The sequence below is a fragment of the Cydia fagiglandana genome, chromosome 17, assembly GCF_963556715.1.
Source record: "Cydia fagiglandana chromosome 17, ilCydFagi1.1, whole genome shotgun sequence".
NCBI lineage: Eukaryota > Metazoa > Arthropoda > Insecta > Lepidoptera > Tortricidae > Cydia > Cydia fagiglandana.
Window position 1 is genome coordinate 3,403,998 of NC_085948.1, and position 23,675 is coordinate 3,427,672.

Below are 23,675 nucleotides of genomic sequence, written 5' to 3' on the forward strand. Positions count from 1 at the left end.
GTTGTATCATCTGCATAAGTCGGTAGATATATGTAGGTGTAAAGGGGCCCACTGATTACCAGTTCGCCGGACAATATTAGCCTGTCAGTTTAAACGCAAAATTTGACAGTTCCGAGCAACTTAAAGGCTGATATCGTCCGGCGAACTGATAATCTGTGGGCCCCATTATTGTGTAAGTTTTTAGGTAAGTACCTACACCAAAAACGTTAATACATTCCTTATAGATATTTTTGCTCGCTTGATCTTGCAGAATATTCTTGCAAGCGAGTTAAATTTAGTCATGTAGGTAAGTAGTTTAACCTGAAAACCTCACATCTTCTTGAAATCACACACGGTTAATAAAAATACTGGAAAACAGATACAATAATTGACGATCAGAGAATGTAATTAAGTATCCATTGTCAGTCAGTCACTGACTGCATAGTCATTAAAAAAAGGTGCTGCTGCATAGTCTCCATTAAGTACACAATCTACTTTTTTTCAAGGCATTTACCCAGTCTTCTTCTTAATTACGACGGGTTCTACGCCGGTTCTTCCAGAACGATGGGGGGCGGTGGCAGTGGAGACTACAGCCGTAAGATACGCCGGAGGAGGTGGCTTACACGATGGTGGTCTCTTTGGCTACAGAGGCTTATTATTATACACATACCTCATACCTCCTTCTTTGTCGGCACACTCTTGTCAGAGTGGTCGTGGTCATCTTATCAGAGCCGTTGGCAAGCTTCACAATCTGTCGCCATTCTTCCCGTACTGTAGCGCTTCTTGTACATTCATGGAGTGGTCCATTGAGTGCATTTTTGACTTGGTCTGACCAACGCATTGGTGACCTATCGCGCAGTCTGCTTCGACTTTTCCTTGCACTACAAGTCGTTCCACAGATGAATCGTCTCGAAGTGTAATATGCCCAAAGAAAGAGGACGATGGAAGAAACCTCAACTTCTCCTACCTGAACCATAAAACTTAATTCTGACATGTTTTTAGCTTCTTAAAATAGGACATTATTTTTGCTACATAACATACCATTTATCATAAGTCTTACCTATCTAAGATTCTAAGATTTCTAGATTTTAAGATTGCGTTCGCGCTCTAAGATTTTCGTGTCTTAGGTATACCTATACTCTGAAGTCTTGTAGGTATTCTTACTCTTTAGTCCCTTTTAATAGCGCAGTTGTATTTTTTTTATTTCTGTTCAATTGTTTTCACTTACCCAGCCTGCTACGCAATTCCGAGGGCTTCAACGCCGGTTCTTCCAGCACGTCTGGTGGCGGCGCCGTCGCGTGATGCAGTCCATTATGGTAACATTCCATTTCTAACCGCAGCTGCACTACCGGTACTGAACGAGTCGCTGTCATTGTCAATTTCCATTGTAAAATGAACAGTAATGTAGCTGTCGTTGGAAATGGACTGTCACCTTTAGCCTGTGGCCGATGACGTGATAAAGCCTTAAAATTTTGTTCGCGCCGCAAAATGGTGGCCGTAGCGTATTGGCTTATGGCATTACTTTTGGCCACTGGAGAAGGGATTTACCTATTCGACATTCGTTGGACATCTCGGTATGTTCGCCATTTTTGGCTTGGCAATCAACGTGTTAAAAGAAGACGTTATTTTTCCTACACAACGTACAATTTATCAAAAATCTTACCACTATAGTGCGTCGCGCTCTAAGATTTTCTTGTATACTAACCCCCTTATTCATAAACGTTTACTAAAGTTGACAAGTCGATAATAATCGTTTGTCCCTTTCCGACGTAATGGTATGATGGAAAGGGACAAACGATTATTATCGGCTTGTCAACTTTAGTAAACGTTTATGAATAAGGGGGTTACTCTTTAGTCCCTGTTTATAGGTAGCGGAGTTGTATTTTCTTTATTTCTGTTCGATTATTCACTTACCCAGCCTGCTACGCAATTCCGAGGGCTTCAACGCCGGTTCTTCCAACACGGCCGGTGGCGGCGGCGGCGGAGGCGGCGGGGGCGCCTCGTCGCCGGAGCTGCCGCCGGAAGATACGCCGGAGGAGGCGGAGGCTTGGACGATGGTGGTCTCCTCCGTTACGTAGGCTTATTATATACATATCTCATACCTAAGTTTGACGTTTTGGTCGCTTCTTAAAAGAAGACGCTATTTTGCTACTCAATGTACAATTTATCATAAATCTTACCACTATAGTACGTCGCGCTCTGAGATTGTCTTGTATACTTACTTACTCTTTAGTCCCTGTTAATAGCGTAGTTGCATTTGTTTATTTATTTATTTTATTTTTATTGTCATGTATCTTGTTATGTATCTATATCATGCTAATTTTTTTTTACTTACCCAGCCTGCTACGCAATTCCGAGGGCTTCAACGCCGGTTCTTCCAACACGGCCGGTGGCGGCGGCGGCGGCGGCGGCGGGGGCGCCTCGTCGCCGGAGCTGCCGCCGGAAGATACGCCGGAGGAAGCGGAGGCTTGGACGATGGTGGTCTCCTCCGTCACGGAGGCGCGACGACTGCCGGCGGCTGAGGAGAGGCGGCTGGCCTGGTGGGGAGAATATATCATGTCGTATGTTGTTGTGTGTATAATAAAATTAATAATATTCACTTGAGTGTGTGACCACACGGATACAAAAAGTTGATAAAAAAATTATGTGTGGTGTTGTGTTAGAAAATAATCTGAGTCCAAAGACATCCAGATATATCTACCTACCTACCTATATCTTAATATAAAACTCAGGTGTGCCTGACATATACAGCGGCGGTAATAACGACGCCGCAACAGCAATGCAGTTACAGAGGACATCTGAAGGTCACCTTTATGTAAGCATGGTAAGCATGCTTCAATCAAAGCATGGTATAATAATATACTCCGCCTGGTACTCTCTTCCCGTCTTTTCCAAGACCATGTTTTATTAGACTATGGATCGAAGTATGTATCGACCGACATATATTAAGTACTCAGATAATAGAATAGTTAAACATTACTTATGGAGTTTGGCACACACAAAATGGCCGAGGCGAAGGCAAACGCGGGGTATTTTGGAAAATGGCAAATATCTACTAAATTTAGAAGCACTTTCTACTGTAGTAACAGTACGCAAGATGACGTGGTAAGCGTTGAAGTAGCGTAAGCGACTAAGTGTAGCTAAAGTAGGAAGTGCTTCTGGTTTTATAGATAATTGCCATTTTCAGTATTAATTATAGTTCGTAGCTTTGTAATAGAGCCCGGCCGCTAATCTTATTGTCTATTGTTCAGTAAAACCGCACGTGCTACTTACCTGTCAAAAAAGATCATAATTATTCTATTTGACACCTGAGCGCGGCCTAGTCCAGCGCTCAAAAAACCAGTGTAGGTGCGCTCTCCGATAACGCAAGGCGCGTTATGTTACGCATCTCGATGACACATTTTAGACTGGTTCTGTAGTGTTCTACTCGCCGGTACTCAGTAACCGAAGTACGCAGGTTTTTATGCAGGTGGTTGTGGCACGTGGCACGAGCGGTTTTACTTAACAATAGACAATAGGATTAGCTCGTGCTCTATTAGAAACCTACGAACTATACCCCAATGCACCCTACAGTTATAATATTCACGTTTCGGTTTGTAATAATGGCCTCATCGTCGATCAAGGCGAGATGTCCGCTATTATTAACAATTCTTAATTAATAGTATTAACACTAATTTAGGTACTCACGAAGTTCTGTGCTTTATGCGTGAGCGCAGCCAGTTTGGTGGCGATGGTGGATTTGGCGTGGCTCTCGGGCGCAGGAGACACCTCTTCATATGCCTTGCTTATGCTGTCCAACAAAAACAAATGTTATTAGCTTGATACACAAAACTATAACTTTTTCAAGCGATATTGAATCAATAATTAATTATTCTTTTCAACTAAATACGCTATAAGATCAAGCTATAATGAAATAATTTTTAAGAAAAAAAAACCGACTTCTGTGGGGGCCGGTGAAAGATTATTGTAGATGGTACACTATGTAGAAAAGGAGGTAAAACCACCCACTTTTCTACTAGCATTTCGCTTCTGTAAGGGTCGTAGTTCTAGCCTAACCTAACCCTTGTTCGGTTCTGTGAGGATCGCAGTTCAAACCTAACCTAACCCACTAAACGGCGGGGGTTTAAGCGGGAGGGGCTAGTAAGATTGGTATCATCATACTTTATACCTACATTTTATGGTAGGTAATCATAGTGGTTTATTTAGTTAAGGGTATCATAGTGGTTTTCCGGGTCAAGGTCCGGGTCCGAAACCGAGTCCGAGTTCGGGTCCGGTTCCAGGTCCGAATCCGGGTCCGAGTCCGGGTCCGGGTCCGGGTCCGGGTCCGGGTCAGGGTCCGAACCGGATCCGGGTATGAGTCCGGTTCTCGGTCCGAGTCCGGGTCCCAGTCCAAGTCAAAAACGAAATTCGTAATCACCAAACGTGTACTCTATGCGTCGTTGAAGAGTTCTGTTCTGGTCATCATCAGCAGTTTCACTTCATCAAATGCGACAGTTTTTAATGTAAATGCTTGATTTTATGATGATAATACAAAAATCTCTATACGCATGCCTTTAATATTTGAGGAGTTCTCTCAATTCCCTATGGATCCCATCATGAGAACTGGAGCTTGACAAAAATGTGCCTTAAAAACTAAACTTGCTTAACAAACATAACGAAGAGGAAAAATCGCCAAACGTGAACTATGCGTCGTTGAAGAGTTCTGTTCTGATCATCATCGGCAGTTCCACTTCATCAAATGCGACAGTTTTTAATGAAAATGCTTGATTTTCTGATGTAAATACAAAAATCTCTATACGCATGCCTTTAATATTTGAGGAGTTCCCTCGACTCCTTATGGATCCCATCATCAGAACTGGAGCTTGACAAAAATGTGCTTTAAAAACTTAACTTGCTTAACAAACATAACAAAGAGGAAAAATCGCCAAACCTGAACTATGCGTCGTTGAAGAGTTCTGTTCTGATCATCATCAGCAATTCCACTTCATCAAATGCGACAGTTTATAATGAAAATGCTAGATTTTCTAATGTAAATACAAAAATCTCTATACGCATGCCTTTAAGATTTGAGGAGTTCTCTCGATTCCTCATGGATCCCATCATCAGAACTCGAGCTTGACAAAAATGTGGCTTAGAAACTTAACTTGCTTAACAAACATAACGAAGAGGATAAATCGCCAACCATGAACTACGCGTCGTTGAAGAGTTCCGTTCTGATCATCATCAGCAGTTCCACTTCATCAAATGTCACTTTTTTGGATGTATATGCTTGATTTGTTGATCAAAACCCAAAAATCACTATATGTATGCCTTTAAGATTTGAGGAGTTCCCTCGATTCCTCATGGATCCCATTATCAAAACTGGGTTTTGATAAAAACGGGACCAATCTGTATGCATATACATTCAATCAAAAAAAGAATTTTCAAAATCGGTCCAGTAATGACGGAGATATGGAGTAACAAACATAAAAAATAAAAAAAATAAAAATAATAATAAAAAAAAACATACCTACAACCGAATTGATAACCTCCTCCTTTGGGATTTGGAAGTCGGTTAAAAAGTAAAAGTTTAGCTAGTATTTAAAGCCGTTAGCAAAACTTGTGTGGTAGGTCTCTCTTACACGCAGGATGGCGCAAAGTTGTTGCTCTATAGTATTTTTCAAACTCGATGGGTAGAATGACAGGTGTCATCTCCATATAATTTATAACCTAAAAACGACAAATCTCGCTATTGAAATGACACCTGTCATTCTACCCATCGAGATTGAAAAATACTATAGCAGGCACATAGTTGACAGATGGAACGAATGGAACAAATCTGTGACATCATGACAATTCAATTCGGACGTATTACGGCTTGGCCACGACATTACGCGACTGGCGACGGCGGCAGCGACAACCATGGATGGGGACGAAAGGTCCGATCGCTGTGTCTCGCTCCAATCTATGATTATCGCTGCCGCTGTCGCAAGTCGCTCAATGTCGTAGCCGAGCCGTTACACTGGTTACACACTCATAGTTGTGAATGTATGCATGTCGTGCGTAAACGCGCGGAAATCGGAGTGGTGGGTTTGGTTCACAGATAAGACATCCTCCAGACTGAGCATAGTAGCGCTACCCCCTCTACCACAAATATACGGTAGTTACTCCATTTTCGAGTCAAGTGTCTTTGTGTGACGCCCGTCTCTTTTAATGGACCAATCACGGCACGGGATTCGCTCACCATCGGTTTCATGAAATAATTGCTCTAAGCTCCATCTAGAGGGTTCCTAGTCTATAGTTTAGGTCAATACTAACCTGTCGATGCCTTCTTTGGTGGTGTAGTCGACGATGAGCGCCGCGCTGCCGGGCCTGCTGTGGCTGCCGGAGTCGCGGGAACTGCTCCTGTTCAAACATACAGACAATATGGCATACAATTATATTTCTAAATATATGAAAGTATCCATCATCCAAATATTTCTTTTCAAATCCCCTGGATATAGTTGAAATCAAAAATTCAAAAACAACTATCTGGGCTATGTTCCGAATCCCGCTCACAGCACCCACAGCACGCTCACGATCGGACCGATTCACGCTCACAGCGCTTACATGCGCTATCGTGACGTCATTGATGACGTCAATGCACGGCGCTCACGGCGATTACCCTTCCAGGCGTAAGCACCTTGAGCGCAAATGTCGAGGTGACGCTTGACAATGACAGGACAGACGCGAAACAAATTTCAGAGAGCTAACTGATTCGGACCGGCAGCCAGCACTGTAAGCGTGGTGAGCGTTGTGAGCGTGATTCGGAACATAGCCCTGGAGTTGATGTGACATTTAGATGTCATCTGTCGCTGTCAGACTGCTTGGGAACCGTGGTCGCTTCGGATCTGTAGACCTCGGCTTTTACTGATAACAAAGCTGCCTACTTCCTCCTTTGGTGTGTCTCTTCTTTGGGCATGTAGATGTCTTCATAATGGTGGTCGCGACGCGTCGCCTCGGCTCCACTGTCGATGTGTGACTGCTCGGGAACCGTGGTCGCTTCGGATCTGTAGACCTCGGCTTTTACTGATAACGAAGCTGCCTACCTCCTCCTTTGGTGTGTCTCTTCTTTGGGCATGTAGATGTCTTCATAGTGGTGGTCGCGACGGGTCGCCTCGGCTCCACTGTCGCTGTCTGACTGCTCGGGAACCGTGGTCGCTTCGGATCTGTAGACCTCGGCTTTTACTGATAACAAAACTGGCTACCTCCTCCTTTGGTGTGTCCCTTCTTTGGGCATGTAGATGTCTTCATTGTGGTGGTTGCGACGCGTCGCCTCTGCTCCACTGTCGCTGTCTGACTGCTCCGGACCCGTAGTCGCTCGGATCTGTAGACCTCGGCTTTTACTGATAACAAAGCTGCCTACCTTCTCCTTTGGTGTGTCTCTTCTTTGGGCATGTAGTCTTCATAGTGGTGGTCGCGGCGGGTCGCCTCAGCTCCACTGTCGCTGTGTGGCTGCTCGGGAACCGTGGTCGCTTCGGATTTCTAGACCTCGGCTTTTACTGATAACAAAGCTGCCTACCTCCTCCTTTGGTGTGTCTCTTCTTTGGGCATGTAGATGTCTTCATAGTGGTGGTCGCGACGGATCGCCTCGGCTCCACTGTCGCTATCTGACTGCTCGGGAACCGTGGTCGCTTCGGATCCGTGGATCTCAGCTTTTACTGGAAATAAAATAATAATTTTAAATTAGAACGTTATTATTTAATGTAATCGATAGGACCTATAACTAGAGAATTTGTATAAAATTTGAGAAAAATGGGTTAAATTGCAGAATGTTAAGGTGTGTTCAGATTGCCCGAATACACCTGGAATATGCTGCTCTTTTTTAAAGAGGACTTTGCAGGAGTCGCTCTGAGGGCCTAGCGTGAACCACATTCACATATAAACCCCTTTCCTTTCTGTCGCACATATAAACTCGTACACAGACGAGACTCGACGGCATCACGTCGAACGTGGTTCGCCGTAGACCCTCTGATTAGACGCGCAATCTATCTAAACCATACTTAGTCTATATAATAAAACATGATCTTCTCTTCCCAGAGTGACACAAGCCTACGTTACAATAACATTGCCACTTTATATAGCGCTATCGCATATTATCATATAGCGCTGTCAGTCACGTGACCACGAAAAGACGGGAAGAGAGTACCAGGCGGAGTATATTATTATACCAACAATGAACAGCTCGTGAGCGGTGCGAGTGTAACGGTAGAGCAACGCATTCGGTCAATCAGTACCCCTATTGTAAATTTCATTCGATATCGTGACGTGACGTACGCGTTTGCGTTAAGTCTCATTTTGTATGAGATTTTGACAAAACGCCCCGCTTGACGCGCTGTTCAAAACCCAGGGTTTCTGGACGCACTTCTGGTTTAGGTATTAAACTAAGAAAAATAAAGTTCCACAGTAAAAGTTTTAGGTACCTTTAGTTAAATTATGAGCTTTTAAAATACCAAATCTTAGGTCTTAAGCTTCATAAGTTTATATGCATGCAATGCGATGATATAAAATTAGTTAGTAATTGAATTAAAAAGGTGTTAATTATTTACGCAAACAATTATATCGTGGTTTTTATTATTTCATAATCAATGTTCCAGTTGAATGAACTAATTATTCTTTTCACACTTAGTGCGTGAATAGTCGTGTAGGAAACGCAACCAATTATCGTAAGCTATGAACCGAGAAATGAAAGAAATACTTTTAAAAGTGTTATACATATTAGTAATAGAACATCTAGGAAATTATAGGACTAACTAGGTTTTGGGCTGTATAAATAATCTTGCTAAAGAATATTTAAATAATATTCCTATTTAACCAGTCTTTTTTTATTTGGCACCATATGAATGATCTCATCAGATTTGAAAATACGTGTCGACATGCTAATGCCCAATAGATGACACCCTGCTGTCACCTCTATTGACAATAACTTAAGTTTCAAGATGACATGTACTGGGACCGCGTCGAGCACCAGTACCACCACCTTGACGTTTTGCATGAAAAACTATCCATCATTTCCGTAGTAAAAGAAATGCTGCTCGTGCGTTCCGAGGTGGTGTGACTTCGTGTATACCTACCAGCTGCTGATCTGGTGATAGTAGTAGTAGCAGTAGTAAACTCTTTATTGTACAAAAAGACATATTAAAAATAACATACAATTAGCAAGAAGTACAAAGGCGAACTTATCCCTTTGAGGGATCTCTTCCAGTTAACCTTTGAGTAGATCAGAGGAGAGAGTGAAAAGAGGGTGACAAATGCAGCAAAATGTACAACAAGGTACCAGAAAGATAAAGGATATAAATACATACAAAATTTATAGGATAAACATACATATATTACACAAAAAGGAATGGGGAAAATACACTAAAAATTGGAAAGAATTAGATCGATATAAAGCAACTATGCAATAGAAATATAGACAAATTAATCAGTCAAATCAGATAACCATAGCTCCTTTAACCTCTCCTTGAACGACGCAACCGATTGTGCCTGCCTGAGCGACACAGGCAGCTCATTCCACAGCTTCACTGGACGCACTGCGAAGGACTTGTTGTATCCTCGAGATTTGTGAGGAGGGATGGCAAGATGAGGAACAAGAAGATACGAGTCACACACACACACACACACACACACACACACACACACACACACAGTCACAGTGTACGAGGTACAGGCGCCTCTTCTCTTAGCTGGCACTCTCGGCCCAGGGGAGCGAGTGTGGAACAGGTCTCTGACTCGCTGGTACAGCGCTGCTGGTGCGTTAGGGGCTGTTATGGAGATACCAAGTACTGAAGACTCTTACGAGTCATAACAGGCGCCTCTCTTAGCTGGCACTCTCGGCCCAGGGGAGCGGGTGTTGAACAAGTCTCTGACTCGCTGGTACAGTGCTGCTGGTGCGTTAGGGACTGTTATAGAGATACCAAGTACTGAAGACTCTTACCAGTCATAACAGGCGCCTCCTGCCCCTCAGCCGGCACTCTCGGCCCAGGGGAGCGAGTGTGGAACAGGTCTCTGACTCGCTGGTACAGTGCTGCTAGTGCGTTAGGGGCTGTTATGGAGATACCAAGTACTGAAGACTCTTACGAGTCATAACAGGCGCCTCTTCTCTTAGCTGGCACTCTCGGCCCAGGGGAGCGGGTGTTGAACAAGTCTCTGACTCGCTGGTACAGTGCTGCTGGTGTGTTAGGGACTGTTATAGAAATACCAAGTACTATGAAGACTCTTACCAGTCATAACAGGCGCCTCCTGCCCCTCAGCCGGCACTCTCGGCCCAGGGGAGCGAGTGTGGAACAGGTCTCTGACTCGCTGATGGTACAGTGCTGCTGGTGCGTTAGGGACTGTTATGGAGATACCAAGTATTGAGGACTCTTACCAGTCATAACAGGCGGCTCCTGCCCCGCAGCCGGCACTCTTGGCCCAGGGGAGCGAGTGTGGAACAGATCTCTGACTCGCTGGTACAGTGCTGCTGGTGTGGAGTTACCAATAGGAGAACTGAAGGCTTACCAGTCATAACAGGCGCTTCCTGCCCCTCAGCCGGCACTCTCGGCCCAGGGGAGCGGGTGTGGAACAGGTCTCTGACTCGCTGGTACAGTGCTGCTGGTGCGTTGGGGGTTGGGGTGGCGTTGTGGAGGTACCAGCCGCTGGCGTTGCTGGCGTCGGCATCCGAGGCGGAGCAGGCTGCAAGGGAAATTCAGAATTTAAACTGTTAATGCTCCATCTCTACCAACATTTGGAAACAACACGAGGGGTTTACAAATGGTAGACTATATTTCGCAGACGTATCTGCTTGTTTAAAAATTTACTTTTCGGAGTATCACTACCTACTAAGTATTTGGGGTAAAAGTTAAGTAATGTAGAACTGCTATCCCTAATGAGACACATACCTATTAAGTATAAGTCTAAGAATGATACCGTCGGATGACAAGCAAAAGTCACTAACTAACACCATTGAAATTATTGGACAATAAACCGTGTTACAAGTGTAATAAAGTGCATTGTTACTTTAATTTTTTGATAGTACTTAGTGACTTTTGCTTGTCACCCGACGATACTCTGTATGTTAAACTAGTTTACGATGGTGTTCACTGAATATTTACGAATACATAGGTCAAACTCTCTGAGGGCATTAATTTATTCAAACAGTACTTTAATAAAATAAATAATACTAATTAGAACAAACTAAAAATAACAATCGCTTTTGTTTCAATTTAATATCAGAAATCTGTACGCTGAAAATTTGCACTTAAAAGTACTTACTTATTTTGAATAGGTAGGTACTCATAATTATCTAAATCAAGAGACTCTTTCAGGTATTATATACTTTCAAACAGTAATGAATGTGGTAAATCTAAGATACAATTAAAAATTCCACCAAAGAAATCAAACCTCCATAATCGAATGGCATCGAATGATGCTCCACAGTCCACGACCGCCACATGGTCTTGCTAGCCACACTCATCTTACCAAATAATTCACAAAGAACAATTCAAAAAGAAAAGCGCATTAACATAACACGACCACACAACACCACACCAGGAAAACCAATGAGCATTCATGTGCAAAAAATTACCTAACTAATACTTCCTGCACCCTTATTCACTAGCACTAATCGACTATCGAACTTTCATTGTACTGCTCTAACTCGATTAGAATGAAGAGGATGGCTAATCGGTTCGATTATAATTGAATACTTCCGTCCTGCTATCGCCCTATTAGATGCGGCGGTGATTTTTCACGCCTATCAGTTGGTGTAGTTCGTGAGCAGGATGAAAGTCTTGCTACCTCGACGTATACATGCCGGCGGCCGATCGTAAATTCAGGCGTATCATGGAATTCCTAGGGATATCGTGAATCATGAAAATCTTTGTCTCACTGAGTTGACGGAGGCCCGCTACGCATAACGGAGCTCCTAATTCTGGACAGTTTGCCCTTCGGGCATCTGAAGCAACCTAACGAACCTATCCTATATACTTATATACCTATACCGGGTGTGGCCTGTAATACGAGCAAAAAATTAAACTGTAGGCTGTACTCCTCATACTGACCAACATTTGTTCAGCGACTTTTAAAAATAACTTGTGGTTTAATTTTTAATACACTTTTAAGTTTACGCAATGTATTGCGAATTCTGTTACGTTTGAGGCGCGACAAGCAACGTCAATCACAATGATATGGCGTGGCGATGGCGTCCATTGAAGATAATATTTATTTTGTATGAAAAATAGGGAGTCTAAATACTTCATAATTTTTAAAAGTTGTTGAACAAAAGTGTCACCGTTTGAGGAGTACAATCTACGTTTTAATTATTTGCTCATGTTACAGGCCACACCCGGTATATAGGTTTAATGTGACTAACGTCAAAACATTATACGGGAAGTCGGGAACTTTACAATCGGCCTGATTTTACGATTGGCCTCCGACATACATACATTATCAAAAGGATGAATGCATTTGCATAGTCCCTAATGCTACTATGCAGACCTTTATAATATAAAATTACTGAAAGGTGCAAACTTATAACATACATTATACAATTGCGGGTGATTTCCATAACATGTATCTCACCTCCATACGAGTAGCTTGTTCTGTCAAAAATGTTAATGATGTAGGTATGACATGACACAATCCGACCATCCATATTTTACATAAATAAAGTTATGAGAATTACACAATTAATTATATCCACTAGATAAAGGCAACCTACCAGCAAAGCCATTCACTTGATAATTTGTATCACGCTGTATAGCTGAGTATTTTTTTTGTCGAAGATATTAACGCATGTTTCATCACGCGATAGTTAATTCTTGCGTTCGCCTCCCTGACTAGTATTACAACGCTCCAAACAAATGGATTATCTTCAGAAGATTGGGCGTTACGTATATATTACAAAGTTTGCTATTTGTAAAGAAAAAACACTGTATTACAGTGTTGCGTATCAAATCGTGTAGATCAGTGTGTTGCATCAGTGATGATTGAAGCTAAAACGAGTTGGATTAGCTGTGTTATCAGTAATAATTGTATAAGCTACTATACGTAATAAGATGCACACCTTAGGCAGCAGAATAAAAAGAATTTTTTATACATGCTTGCCTATAGATCGTTTTTTTAGCATTAGAAATAAGATAAACAATCTTGATGTGTCTTTTAATTGAAAAACCGTGGTTTAATAGTAAGTTACGGCAAATATGTAACAATTATGAATCTAATACGATCATTTATATTCTTCTGCTTTCATAAGTCTATTATGTACTTACTGATTTTTAAAAAGCATTTTTCAATTAAAAGACATATCAAGATCGCTTACCTTCTTAAAAAAAACGAACTATAATGTGTTATTTTAAAACATTATTATTTTATTTGGAGGTTACATTTAAGGAGGAGGTTTGAATTATTATTGTTTCGTATGTTTCTTACCTCAGAACCTATTCCTAACCCTGCACTGTACCTTGTAGATTTGAAATTGGCACAAAATACCAAAAAAACCCTGCGTAAAAATCTCAAAATTCGAGGTTTCGTACTCGTCTATTCAACTGTTTCCTCCTCTAAAACTTAACCAATCGGAAAAAAATGAAATCGAAATGAAAATGAAATTATGTGTCGGACTTTTTTTGCTTTTAGCACTTAAAAAAACAATAATATCCAAAAAAGCCAAACAGTCCGACAGACGACAGATATAATAATAATATTTATCTCCCGTTTATTTTTTAATCATTGTTAGGTCAAAAACCACGGAGGAAAGATTCCAGTACTTACGTTTGTATGGCGTATGTACCGGGAAACCTCTTTGTACCCTAAGCACAAGCAGCCCGTGTGGGTATTACATTTGTTGTATTTTGTAATCGAGCCCATAATTGGGCAAAACATTAATCTTGTGTACCTATTCACAATAAATCAACGAAGTCACGTAACAAGGCACGCTAATTTAGAAGGAAGTTTACTACTACGATAACTACCGAGACAGACTGCCGTATTCGAACTTCAAGATATTCACAAGAGACGACACGCACTAGATCCATTCTAGATACGTTGTAGTTTAGATATCAACTAGTTCTCTTTTGCAGCGCAATTCGGGCAACCAATGTCACTTTTACGTTAGATAAAGTAAGATATCTATTCGATGTGAATTGGATCTCTAAGTTATATCCTGTGGAAATCGTTCAAGAGTATCTCCAGAATCGCGCAAATGTCAAATTTGACAGGATAGATCTTAAACATACCGTTATCGTATCTTGGTGATGCCTACAAGATATCTAGTAGATGTCTATTTCAAAATCCGAATCGGGCCCAGATTGTGTAAACTGTCACGAATGAATGCGCAGACGACCATGGGTGTGCAAATCAATAAGTCGTGGGGTACATTTGACAGTAAACGGGAATTAGCAATAACATTTTTGAGTTTGAATTGTGTTTTTTAACCCTTAATTCGGCAACGTCCAAAATACTGGACATAAAACCTTTGACCATCATTTTGTATTTTTTTTTCTTAACCAGAATCATCATAATTGAGCGCAGAGGTTTGAACTCACGACCCTTAGTGTTTTCTGTCGATTTAAGTGTTAAAGAAGCCCTGTGCTTTTTACGGAACCCCTACTCCTTTTTCTAAACTCCAATATGGGGTGGGAAGACGTATTTTTGGGTCGGCCAGTAATCAAATTACTTTATTACAGATGTAGTGCGTAATTGTTTTCTATCGTACATTTCTCGGAAACGATCGTATTTATCATGTAACATCAGTAAACCTCAGTACTTTTTGTACCGAGACTGACTGGAATAGCAAGACTCGTTCGTACGTTTCCGTGAAAATACGATGGAAAATAATTATGCACTACATCTGTACTTACCTTACGCACAAAAGCAAGAACATAACAAACCTGAGCTATCCTCCTTCGACTTCGCTGTGATGATTGATTGATGATTGAAGCTATGGCTTGAGCTAATGGACCCAATCGGCGTGGAGCGTAAGGAACCCCTACGCTCGGCTACGGAACCCCAGCGCGATTTTATGGAACCCCTACTCTTTTCGCTAAAATTCAATATGTAACAAAAGCAAGAACATAACAAACCTGAGCTATCCTCCCCCGACGAGCTATGATGTGTGACCGTGGTGGACGCCCTCTGCATCGGGTTGACATACAGCCCATCCGCTGGCCCGGAGCGGCTTGAGCTAATGGACCCAATCAGCGTAGAGGGTAAGGAGCCCCTACGCTCGGCTACGGAACCCCAGCGCGATTTTATGCAACCCCTACTCTTTTCGCTAAAATTCAATATGTAACCCTAACAAAAGCAAGAACATAACAAACCTGAGCTATCCTCCCCCGACGAGCTATGATGTGTGACAGTGGTGGACGCCCTCTGCATCGGGTTGACATACAGCCCATCAGCTGGTCCGGAGCGGCTTGAGCTAATGGACCCAATCGGTGTGGAGGGTAAGGAACCCCTGCGCTCAGCTACGGAACCCCTGCGCTCGCGTTCTGGCGCGTGAAGATAGAAGGGCGAGCGGGTTCCATTGGCGTTGATGCAGTTTGGTAGAGCGCACTGCAAAAATAATTAGATGTTTTAGTTTTTGGTGGCATGGTGTAGGCAATAGTGGCAATACACGGTCCAGTGTCTTCCGTCGACATCAAATAGGTAATATCGGCGAAAGTGACGAAAGAAAACTTAGTACCGTAAAACGGGGTGAGTAGGTTTCGCGGGGAGGGTTGGGTTATGAATGGGGAGAAAAGGTTTGAGAGGGGGGTGAGAAGGGATTTTAAGGCTACTGCTACAAAAATAATGTATTCCAATTTAAAATGGGGCTATAATAAAAAAAAATCGATCCAACAATCTTCCAAAATCACCTTTGTATGAAAAACCCTCTCACCCCAAATACAAGGCACTACGGGGTGAGGTGGGTTTTCCTCTTTATCGTCAAAGTTATGAAATGGAACTACCCTAAATAAAATACAAACGTCCGAACCACTTATTATACACACCATTCAGTTTTCACATGTAAAAATAAAATTTTATCGAGGTTTGAAAGTCAAATTTCACCCAATTCACCCCATTTTACGGTACTTATCTGAGCGACTCATTACAATAATATTCGCGATTACATGGATTCATTCTCAATATAGAGTCACTGTTAAATACCTAACTGATTCTAGTTACAACAGTGACTTACTCGGGCGTCTCCTGGGGTACATGCGCAGGAGTGGACCGCTTTGTATGAAGACAACTGCTTGCTGTCGGCGCCCGCCGCGCCTGCCGCTACCAGTACGTTGAGACACTGTCAAATAGAAAACAAAACATTAATTATATTAATTATTTCATAACACAAGCCTTCTTGAGCTTACCGGGGGCATAGAATAAATAATAGTACTAGGTACAGAAGACTCACTCTCCAACAAAACGCGTCTGTTACGATCAGCACAGATATGACCGCTAGGTGGCGACAGCGCCACGCGCGGCTTATGGCTTTCCCCAAAATTGGGGTGGAACGGATGTACTTTTAGCTACCTGTAGCAAAGCGACGAAATCGCGGAGTGAGCCACGCCGCCGTGGGACTTAGTCAATTTGTGTAAGAATGTCCTTATAATATTTATATATTTTGTTTACTTTAGTACACAAAATACAAAAATAATATACAAATAGCGGGCTAATGTCTAATGACATAAATAGCTGATGGGGTGGTTTCCATTTTTTTAAGGAAATGCTTCTAATTTTAAATATTATGGGAATCATTCCCATGAACTTCATGAAAATCATGAAGTTTATATCTAAAAGTCTAAAACTGTTCTTAATTTTAATCCAGAGGCCCTGAGTTCAAGTCTCACCCAAGACAGTAATTTTTCCACTTTTAAATTTATTCTAAGCTAAAATTTTTCCTTCATATACAGTGAACGTATCATGAACTACAGGGGGCAGCATAGGAGCCGTCAGATTTTTGGCGCGAGGCGTAAATGTGAAGTTTATGCCTCCGACGTAGCCCACAAAGACAGAACTAACTACGAGTATACCGGGTGTGGCCTGTAATATGAGCAAAAAATTTAACTGTAGGCTGTACTCCTCATACTGATCAACATTTGTTCAGCGACTTTAAAAAATAACTTGTAGTTGGATTTTTAATACATTTTAAAGGTTATTCAAAGACGCAATGTATTGCGAATTTTGTTATGTTTAAGGCTTGACAAGCAACGTCAATCACAATGAAATGGCATGGCGATGGCGTCCATTGAAGAGAATATTTATTTTGTATGAAAAATAGGGAGTGTAAATACTTCATAATTTACAAAAGTTGTTGAACATAAGTGTCACCGTTTGAGGAGTACAATCTATGTTTTAATTATTTGCTCGTGTTACAGGCCACACCCGGTATGCACAAGAAAACGTACGGGAACGGTAGATGGCAGCACTTGTTATTTTCCCTACAAATGTTCCTCTTGCCCCATAGTTTCTCTTATCCCACCAAACCTTCAACAGTAGGCCAAGCACAAGATTAGCGCGACAGTATCTCGCGGCGAGATACACTGAGAGAAAAATCATCACCAGGAATTAAAAAACCGGACAAGTGCGAGTCGGACTCGCGCACGAAGGGTTCCGTACCATAAAGCAAAAAAAAATGGAAAAAAATCCAAAAAGAAAACGGTCACCCATCCAAGTACTGACCACGCCCGACGTTGCTTAACTTTGGTCAAAAATCACGTTTGCTGTATGGGAGCCCCACTTAAATCTTTATTTTATTCTGTTTTTAGTATTTGTTGTTATAGCGGCAACAGAAATACATCATCTGTGAAACTTTCAACTGTCTAGCTATCACGGTTCGTGAGATACAGCCTGGTGACAGACAGACGGACGGACGGACGGACAGCGAAGTCTTAGTAATAGGGTCCCGTTTTACCCTTTGGGTACGGAACCCTAAAAACAGTTCTGTACTGGGGGAAAAAATGAAGTTTTATTAATAATTATGGACGTTTCACTATTTCTCTAAAGTTTATTTATTTCTACAAACAGCTCAGTAACCCCAAATATAATTTCAACAAACAGATAATAGAAATTGCAAGAACTAATAGAAATTGCAAAAGTCAATTTGTTCCTATTAGTTAACTCTCCTTGTCCCTGGATTAAGTTTATTTTTGTAATTCTAAGTGTGTTTTTGTTGTACTTTTCTCTCAGTGTAGACTACCCGTCTTTTTGTAACTATGTTAACAAAAGAGGGACGGGTAGTCCGCGAGATACTGTCGCGCCGATCATGTGCTAGCCCGGCAAACTTACAGGAAAATATAATTTAGCTTTAACTATAGGTACTGATTGAAAACGTACTTCCGGACCACACATAACATTGAACTACCCGCGCCTAAAACAATTCGTCACATTATTATTACAATAATACCTACAGGATGGCCGATATCATTGTTCGCGTATACGCGTGTTAAAACAAGGTTATTGACAGGGTCAGATATAGGGACACTGAGGTCAAAGGTATATCTATATATGTACAATCTACTACTACTATGACTCCGCTGTCCGTCTGTCTGTCACCAGGCTGTATCTCATGAACCGTTATAGCTAGGCAGTTGAAATTTTCACAGATGATGTATTTCTGTTGCCGCTATAACAACAAATACTAAAAACAGAATAAAATAAATATTTAAGTGGGGCTCACATACAACAAACGTGACTTTTTTGCCGTTTTTTGCGTAATGGTACGGAACCCTTCGTGGGCGAGTCCGACTCGCACTTGGCCGGTTTTTTTATCAGCAACTATTACAAACAAACGTAAGGCCCGCATTATTTTATTGTACCATATGAATATGACTTAATGCACAATACCTACTTTCATAACATTATCCACGATAAACTTTCAATTTTAAAATTTCACTTAATTTTTCAAAGTCTATTATCGTTCCAAACTTTCAATTATTTAAAGACTAATAACTTTAAAGACTATTCACACCTTACGTTAAAAGATTAAATACCATGAGCAAAGCGAAGCCTAAATTAAATTAATTACTCACACGACGCTATCTAGCAGAGTGTGACCGGTGAAAATGATACTTTCCAAACGTGATCTTGGCTCCATTGTTCCTGTGATCTGCTGTAGACTACCACATTTAGACACCGCTTTGCGCTTCGTAGAGCGTTTAAATACAAAGATTTACTGATCGCCACAGGTGCTCTTTTTTGCACAGGTTTTGTCCAAGGTGCACTGGTGTGCAACTACCTGGCTCCTCTACACGATGGGCCAACGCCGGCCACTCCAAGGGACGCAGCCATGCGGTAGAATGAGATAGCAATATCACTTACTCCCTCTAACGCATAAATGCGTCCCTTGGAGTGGCCGGCGGTGGCCCATCGTGTAGAGGAGCCATTTATGTGTGGCCGAGGGCGGGTTGCATTCAAGATTTTCCACTATTTGTAAAATTTGTAACCCGTGACGTGAAAAGACTAAAGAGAGATATGTATACGTTTAAATGTGTGTCATTTATGTGTCTGTGTGTGGCATTGTGGCTTCCAAAACAAATGAACCTATTTGCGTTTTTGTTTAATCCAAATTACGGTCCGTCTAACTAATTGGTTATTTTCTTAGTTATGTTTGGTAGAAATGTCTAAGTGTTAATTATATTTTACATACAACATTGTGATTACAGGCACTAACCTGAAATACACCACGTGCGAAATTTGCGTTATACACGGTGGCTAAAAAATAACTGCATTCCCGTTGCCAGGTGTAATATGTGTGGTGATCTGGTGAGTCATAACTATCGCAAGTCGTTTTATATGCTCTATCTAATATGCAGGTGATCTGTGTCTACGGCCTTTGACGGCAAATATTGTGGACAATATGGTGCCAATGTTTCCGACGCTTAAGGCGTAAATGCCGTGTAAAGATTATGTTATGATGACCGTCTATTGTTTATGTGTGACATATATTTAGGTTATGATACATTTCAAACTACAATCTAGAAAAGAATGGGTATACTCACATAAAAATGGTGGTTTTCGGCACCATCAATAGGGCTTTTTCCATGTTTATTCAAATGTAGCCTAGCTCCGTTTCTTAGTACCTATCCATTAGACTCTACTACTCTAGTAAGATATCCACCAAACCTGGCAAAGAGGAGATATCAGGCTATCCCTGTCGCGCGCGTATACATATCCATAATCTAGAGAGGGAAGGTCATTAATAGGGCTTTTACATTATTTATCCAAATGTAGCCTCGCTCTACGTCGTATAGTATCCACTATACTCTACCAAGATATTCACCAAACCTGGCAAAGTGGAGACTATCCTTGTCACGCGCATCTAAATCTCCATGATCTAGAGAGAGGTGCCTATATTTACATCTAAATGGTGGTTTTCTGCCGCGTCATTAATAGGGCTCTTCCCATGTCTGTCCAGGTGCAGTCTAGCCCCGTGTCTCAATAGCCAGCGGACTGTAGTCAGATGTCCACGTGAAGCGAAGTGGAGACGCATCGCGCCATCCTCTTCATACGCGCATAAATCTCAATCTAGAGAGAGATAGATATATACTTACATCTAAATGATGGTTTTCTGCCGCGTCATTAATAGGGCTCTTCCCATGTCTGTCCAGGTGCAGTCTAGCCCCGTGTCTCAATAGCCAGCGGACTGTAGTCAGATGTCCACGTGAAGCGAAGTGGAAAGGCATCGCGCCATCCTCTTCATACGCGCATAAATCTCAATCTAGAGAGAGATAGATATATACTTACATCTAAATGATGGTTTTCTGCAGCATCATTGATAGAACTCTTCCCATGTCTGTCCAGGTGTTGTCTAGCCCCGTGTCTCAATAGCCAGCGGACTGTAGTCAGATGTCCACGTGAAGCGAAGTGGAGAGGCATCGCGCCATCCTCTTCATACGCGCATAAATCTCAATCAAGAGAGAGATAGATATATACTCACATCTAAATGATGGTTTTCTGCAGCATCATTGATAGGACTCTTCCCATGTCTGTCCAGGTGTAGTCTAGCCCCGTGTCTCAATAACCAGCGGACTGTAGTCAGATGTCCACGTGAAGCGAAGTGGAGAGTCATCCCGCCATCCTCTTCATACGCGCATAAATCTCAATCTAGAGAGAGATAGATATATACTTACATCTAAATGATGGTTTTCTGCCGCGTCATTAATAGGGCTCTTCCCATGTCTGTCCAGATGTAGTCTAGCCCCGTGTCTCAATAGCCAGCGGACTGTAGTCAGATGTCCACGTGAAACGAAGTGGAAAGGCATCGCGCCATCCTCTTCACACCGCATAAATCTCCTCAATATACAGAGAGATAAGTATATACTTACATCTAAATGATGGTTTTCTGCCGCGTCATTAATAGGGCTCTTCCCATGTCTGTCCAGGTGTTGTCTAGCCCCGTGTCTCAATAGCCAGCGGACTGTAGTCAGAAGTCCACGTGAAACGAAGTGGAGAGGCATCGCGCCATCCTCTTCATACGCGCATAAATCTCAATCTAGAGAGAGATAGATATATACTTACATCTAAATGATGGTTTTCTGCCGCGTCATTAATAGGGCTCTTCCCATGTCTGTCCAGGTGTAGTCTAGCCCCGTGTCTCAATAGCCAGCGGACTGTAGTCAGATGTCCACGTGAAGCGAAGTGGAGAGGCATCGCGCCATCCTCTTCATACGCGCATAAATCTCAATCTAGAGAGAGATAGATATATACTTACATCTAAATGATGGTTTTCTGCCGCGTCATTAATAGGGCTCTTCCCATGTCTGTCCAGATGTAGTCTAGCCCCGTGTCTCAATAGCCAGCGGACTGTAGTCAGATGTCCACGTGAAGCGGCGAAGTGGAGGGGAGTAGCGCCGTCTCCGTCGCGCGCGTTGGGATCTACGCCTCGCTCCACGATCTAGAAAGAGAAGGAATATGAGTACTAATGAATTAATTCGACGATATTATTATCAGTGGGTGATCTTTAAATAAATAAAATAAAAATAAACGTGGTTGTGTTTATTTCAAACCTCTTTATTCTTTATTATTCGAGCTTATGTTGCTGACTGTACATTTTTAACAAGTGATCGTATGAAATGATGTTTACATAAGACTCAGAATACCATATTCAACTTCATAAAAATCGGAAATCGATTCAATCGATAATGTGGCGTATCGATTTCGTGCTTTTTATGAAATCGATAATTGATATCTTAAAACGTAGTGTACATTCTGTTTTAATTATGGGATTGGAAGAGAAAGTATTAATTGTTATTTTTGTAAACGCGTTGTACCATATTTGTTTTGAATTAACCGAAGTACTTAATTAAGAATTCGGACAAAAAAAAATAAAAATATTGAAAATGAATTATGTAATACAATATAGTATTAATATTTATGAAAGTTGGTTTAAAGATCGGTAAATTAGTATGTTAATCAACGATGAAACCAAATAAAGGTTTTAAGTTTCAAGCAGTAAACAATAATAATAAGTATTGCGATACAGCGAGGAAATGCTGCCAGTTCTATCTATCACGTCTAGCCCAAGTGTGCAGCGACACTATGACATGGGAGACTAAGGTACTACCAGCATCTTTCTAATTAATAGGTACGTTTAAAAAGAAAAAGATCTACTCTTGCACACAAGACGAGTTACAGCGCACTGGCGCTAGAAGTGCAAGAATTAAACACCAAACCAACGAAACTGGCGCTGTTTTTCAACAACAAGATATCATTGACGTATGTATATTTAAGGACGGCCCTTACGGGCACTAAGAATGGTGCTAGTTAAGCGGTGTCACTCACGAATTCGAATGTGCAATCGTGCAGTCTAACGCATCTAGTTGCGACAAATCGCGCGTGATGTAAGCTAAAATAACGTGGAAAACGTGAAAGTTTAAATCAAAGTTTAAAGCTTGCCGTCAAGTGCAAGTGAAACTAACTCCATCGATAACTACCAATTGCAGCTTTGCTAACTGGTTTACAGTCTCGTTTTGAGTTATTTTGATTTAAACTTTCACGTTTTCCACGTTATTTTAGCTTAATTGTGGTTAATTAGATTTTAGAGCATAATAGGGGCGTGGACACACCTGGGCGTAGTTGAAATACAAGTATTTGATAACAGATTATTTAATCGCTAAGGAAAGGGGCGGGACAGCATTTCGTTACTTTATGAGTTTTATATATTTTGATATTTGTTCCAAAAGCCCTGCATGGTATGTACTATGAACAACGAATTTCTTGCATTGACATATATCTAGGACGGGCCTTACGGGCAATAAGAATGGGGCCAATACAGCGGTGTGCCACCGCTACATCGCGATTGGTTGTGATGAGTTCACATCACGCGCGCGATTTGTCGCAACTAGATGCGTTAGACTGCACGATTGCACATTCGAATTCGTGAGTGTCACCGCTTAACTAGCACCATTCTTAGTGTCCTTAAATAGCCGCTCGGTAGCCGCTCTGTCTACACTCTACAGAGCGGCTACCGCGAAAACCGAAATTCGCAAATTGCGGGGATCTTTCTCTTTTACTCCAACGAAGGCGTAATTAGGAGCATTCCACGGGCTGTCCCGTACAAACGCATTTTATTTCCTGTGTTGCGACTTTTTTCTCGGCATTTAAAGCAGGCGATTATTTTTCTGTGCATATTTTTGACCATTTGTCATAGAAAAGGAAACTCTTATACCTTTAAATCTTGAGAAACTTCGCGTTTGTACGGGACAACGGTAGACAATTTC

At 41.7% G+C, this 23,675-nt stretch overlaps 1 protein-coding gene and 1 long non-coding RNA gene across 2 annotated transcripts in view; one reads left to right on the forward strand and one right to left on the reverse strand.

The window, feature by feature from the left end:
- The window catches only part of LOC134673004 (uncharacterized), a 503,466-nt gene extending 484,801 nt beyond the window's left edge, over positions 1-18,665 (forward strand). Inside the window, exon 2 of the long non-coding RNA XR_010099399.1 lies at positions 18,538-18,665. This is a non-coding gene — a long non-coding RNA (uncharacterized LOC134673004). The remainder of the gene's footprint in view (positions 1-18,537) is intronic.
- The window catches only part of LOC134672990 (espin), a 109,703-nt gene that overhangs the window by 21,217 nt on the left and 64,811 nt on the right, over positions 1-23,675 (reverse strand). Inside the window, exons 4-11 of the mRNA XM_063530949.1 lie at positions 21,668-21,850; positions 16,154-16,258; positions 15,294-15,528; positions 10,498-10,671; positions 7,520-7,658; positions 6,277-6,363; positions 3,667-3,769; positions 2,315-2,516 (exon numbers count right to left, since the gene is read on the reverse strand). Of these exons, the coding sequence (XP_063387019.1) occupies positions 2,315-2,516; positions 3,667-3,769; positions 6,277-6,363; positions 7,520-7,658; positions 10,498-10,671; positions 15,294-15,528; positions 16,154-16,258; positions 21,668-21,850 (1,228 nt within the window). The remainder of the gene's footprint in view (positions 1-2,314; positions 2,517-3,666; positions 3,770-6,276; positions 6,364-7,519; positions 7,659-10,497; positions 10,672-15,293; positions 15,529-16,153; positions 16,259-21,667; positions 21,851-23,675) is intronic.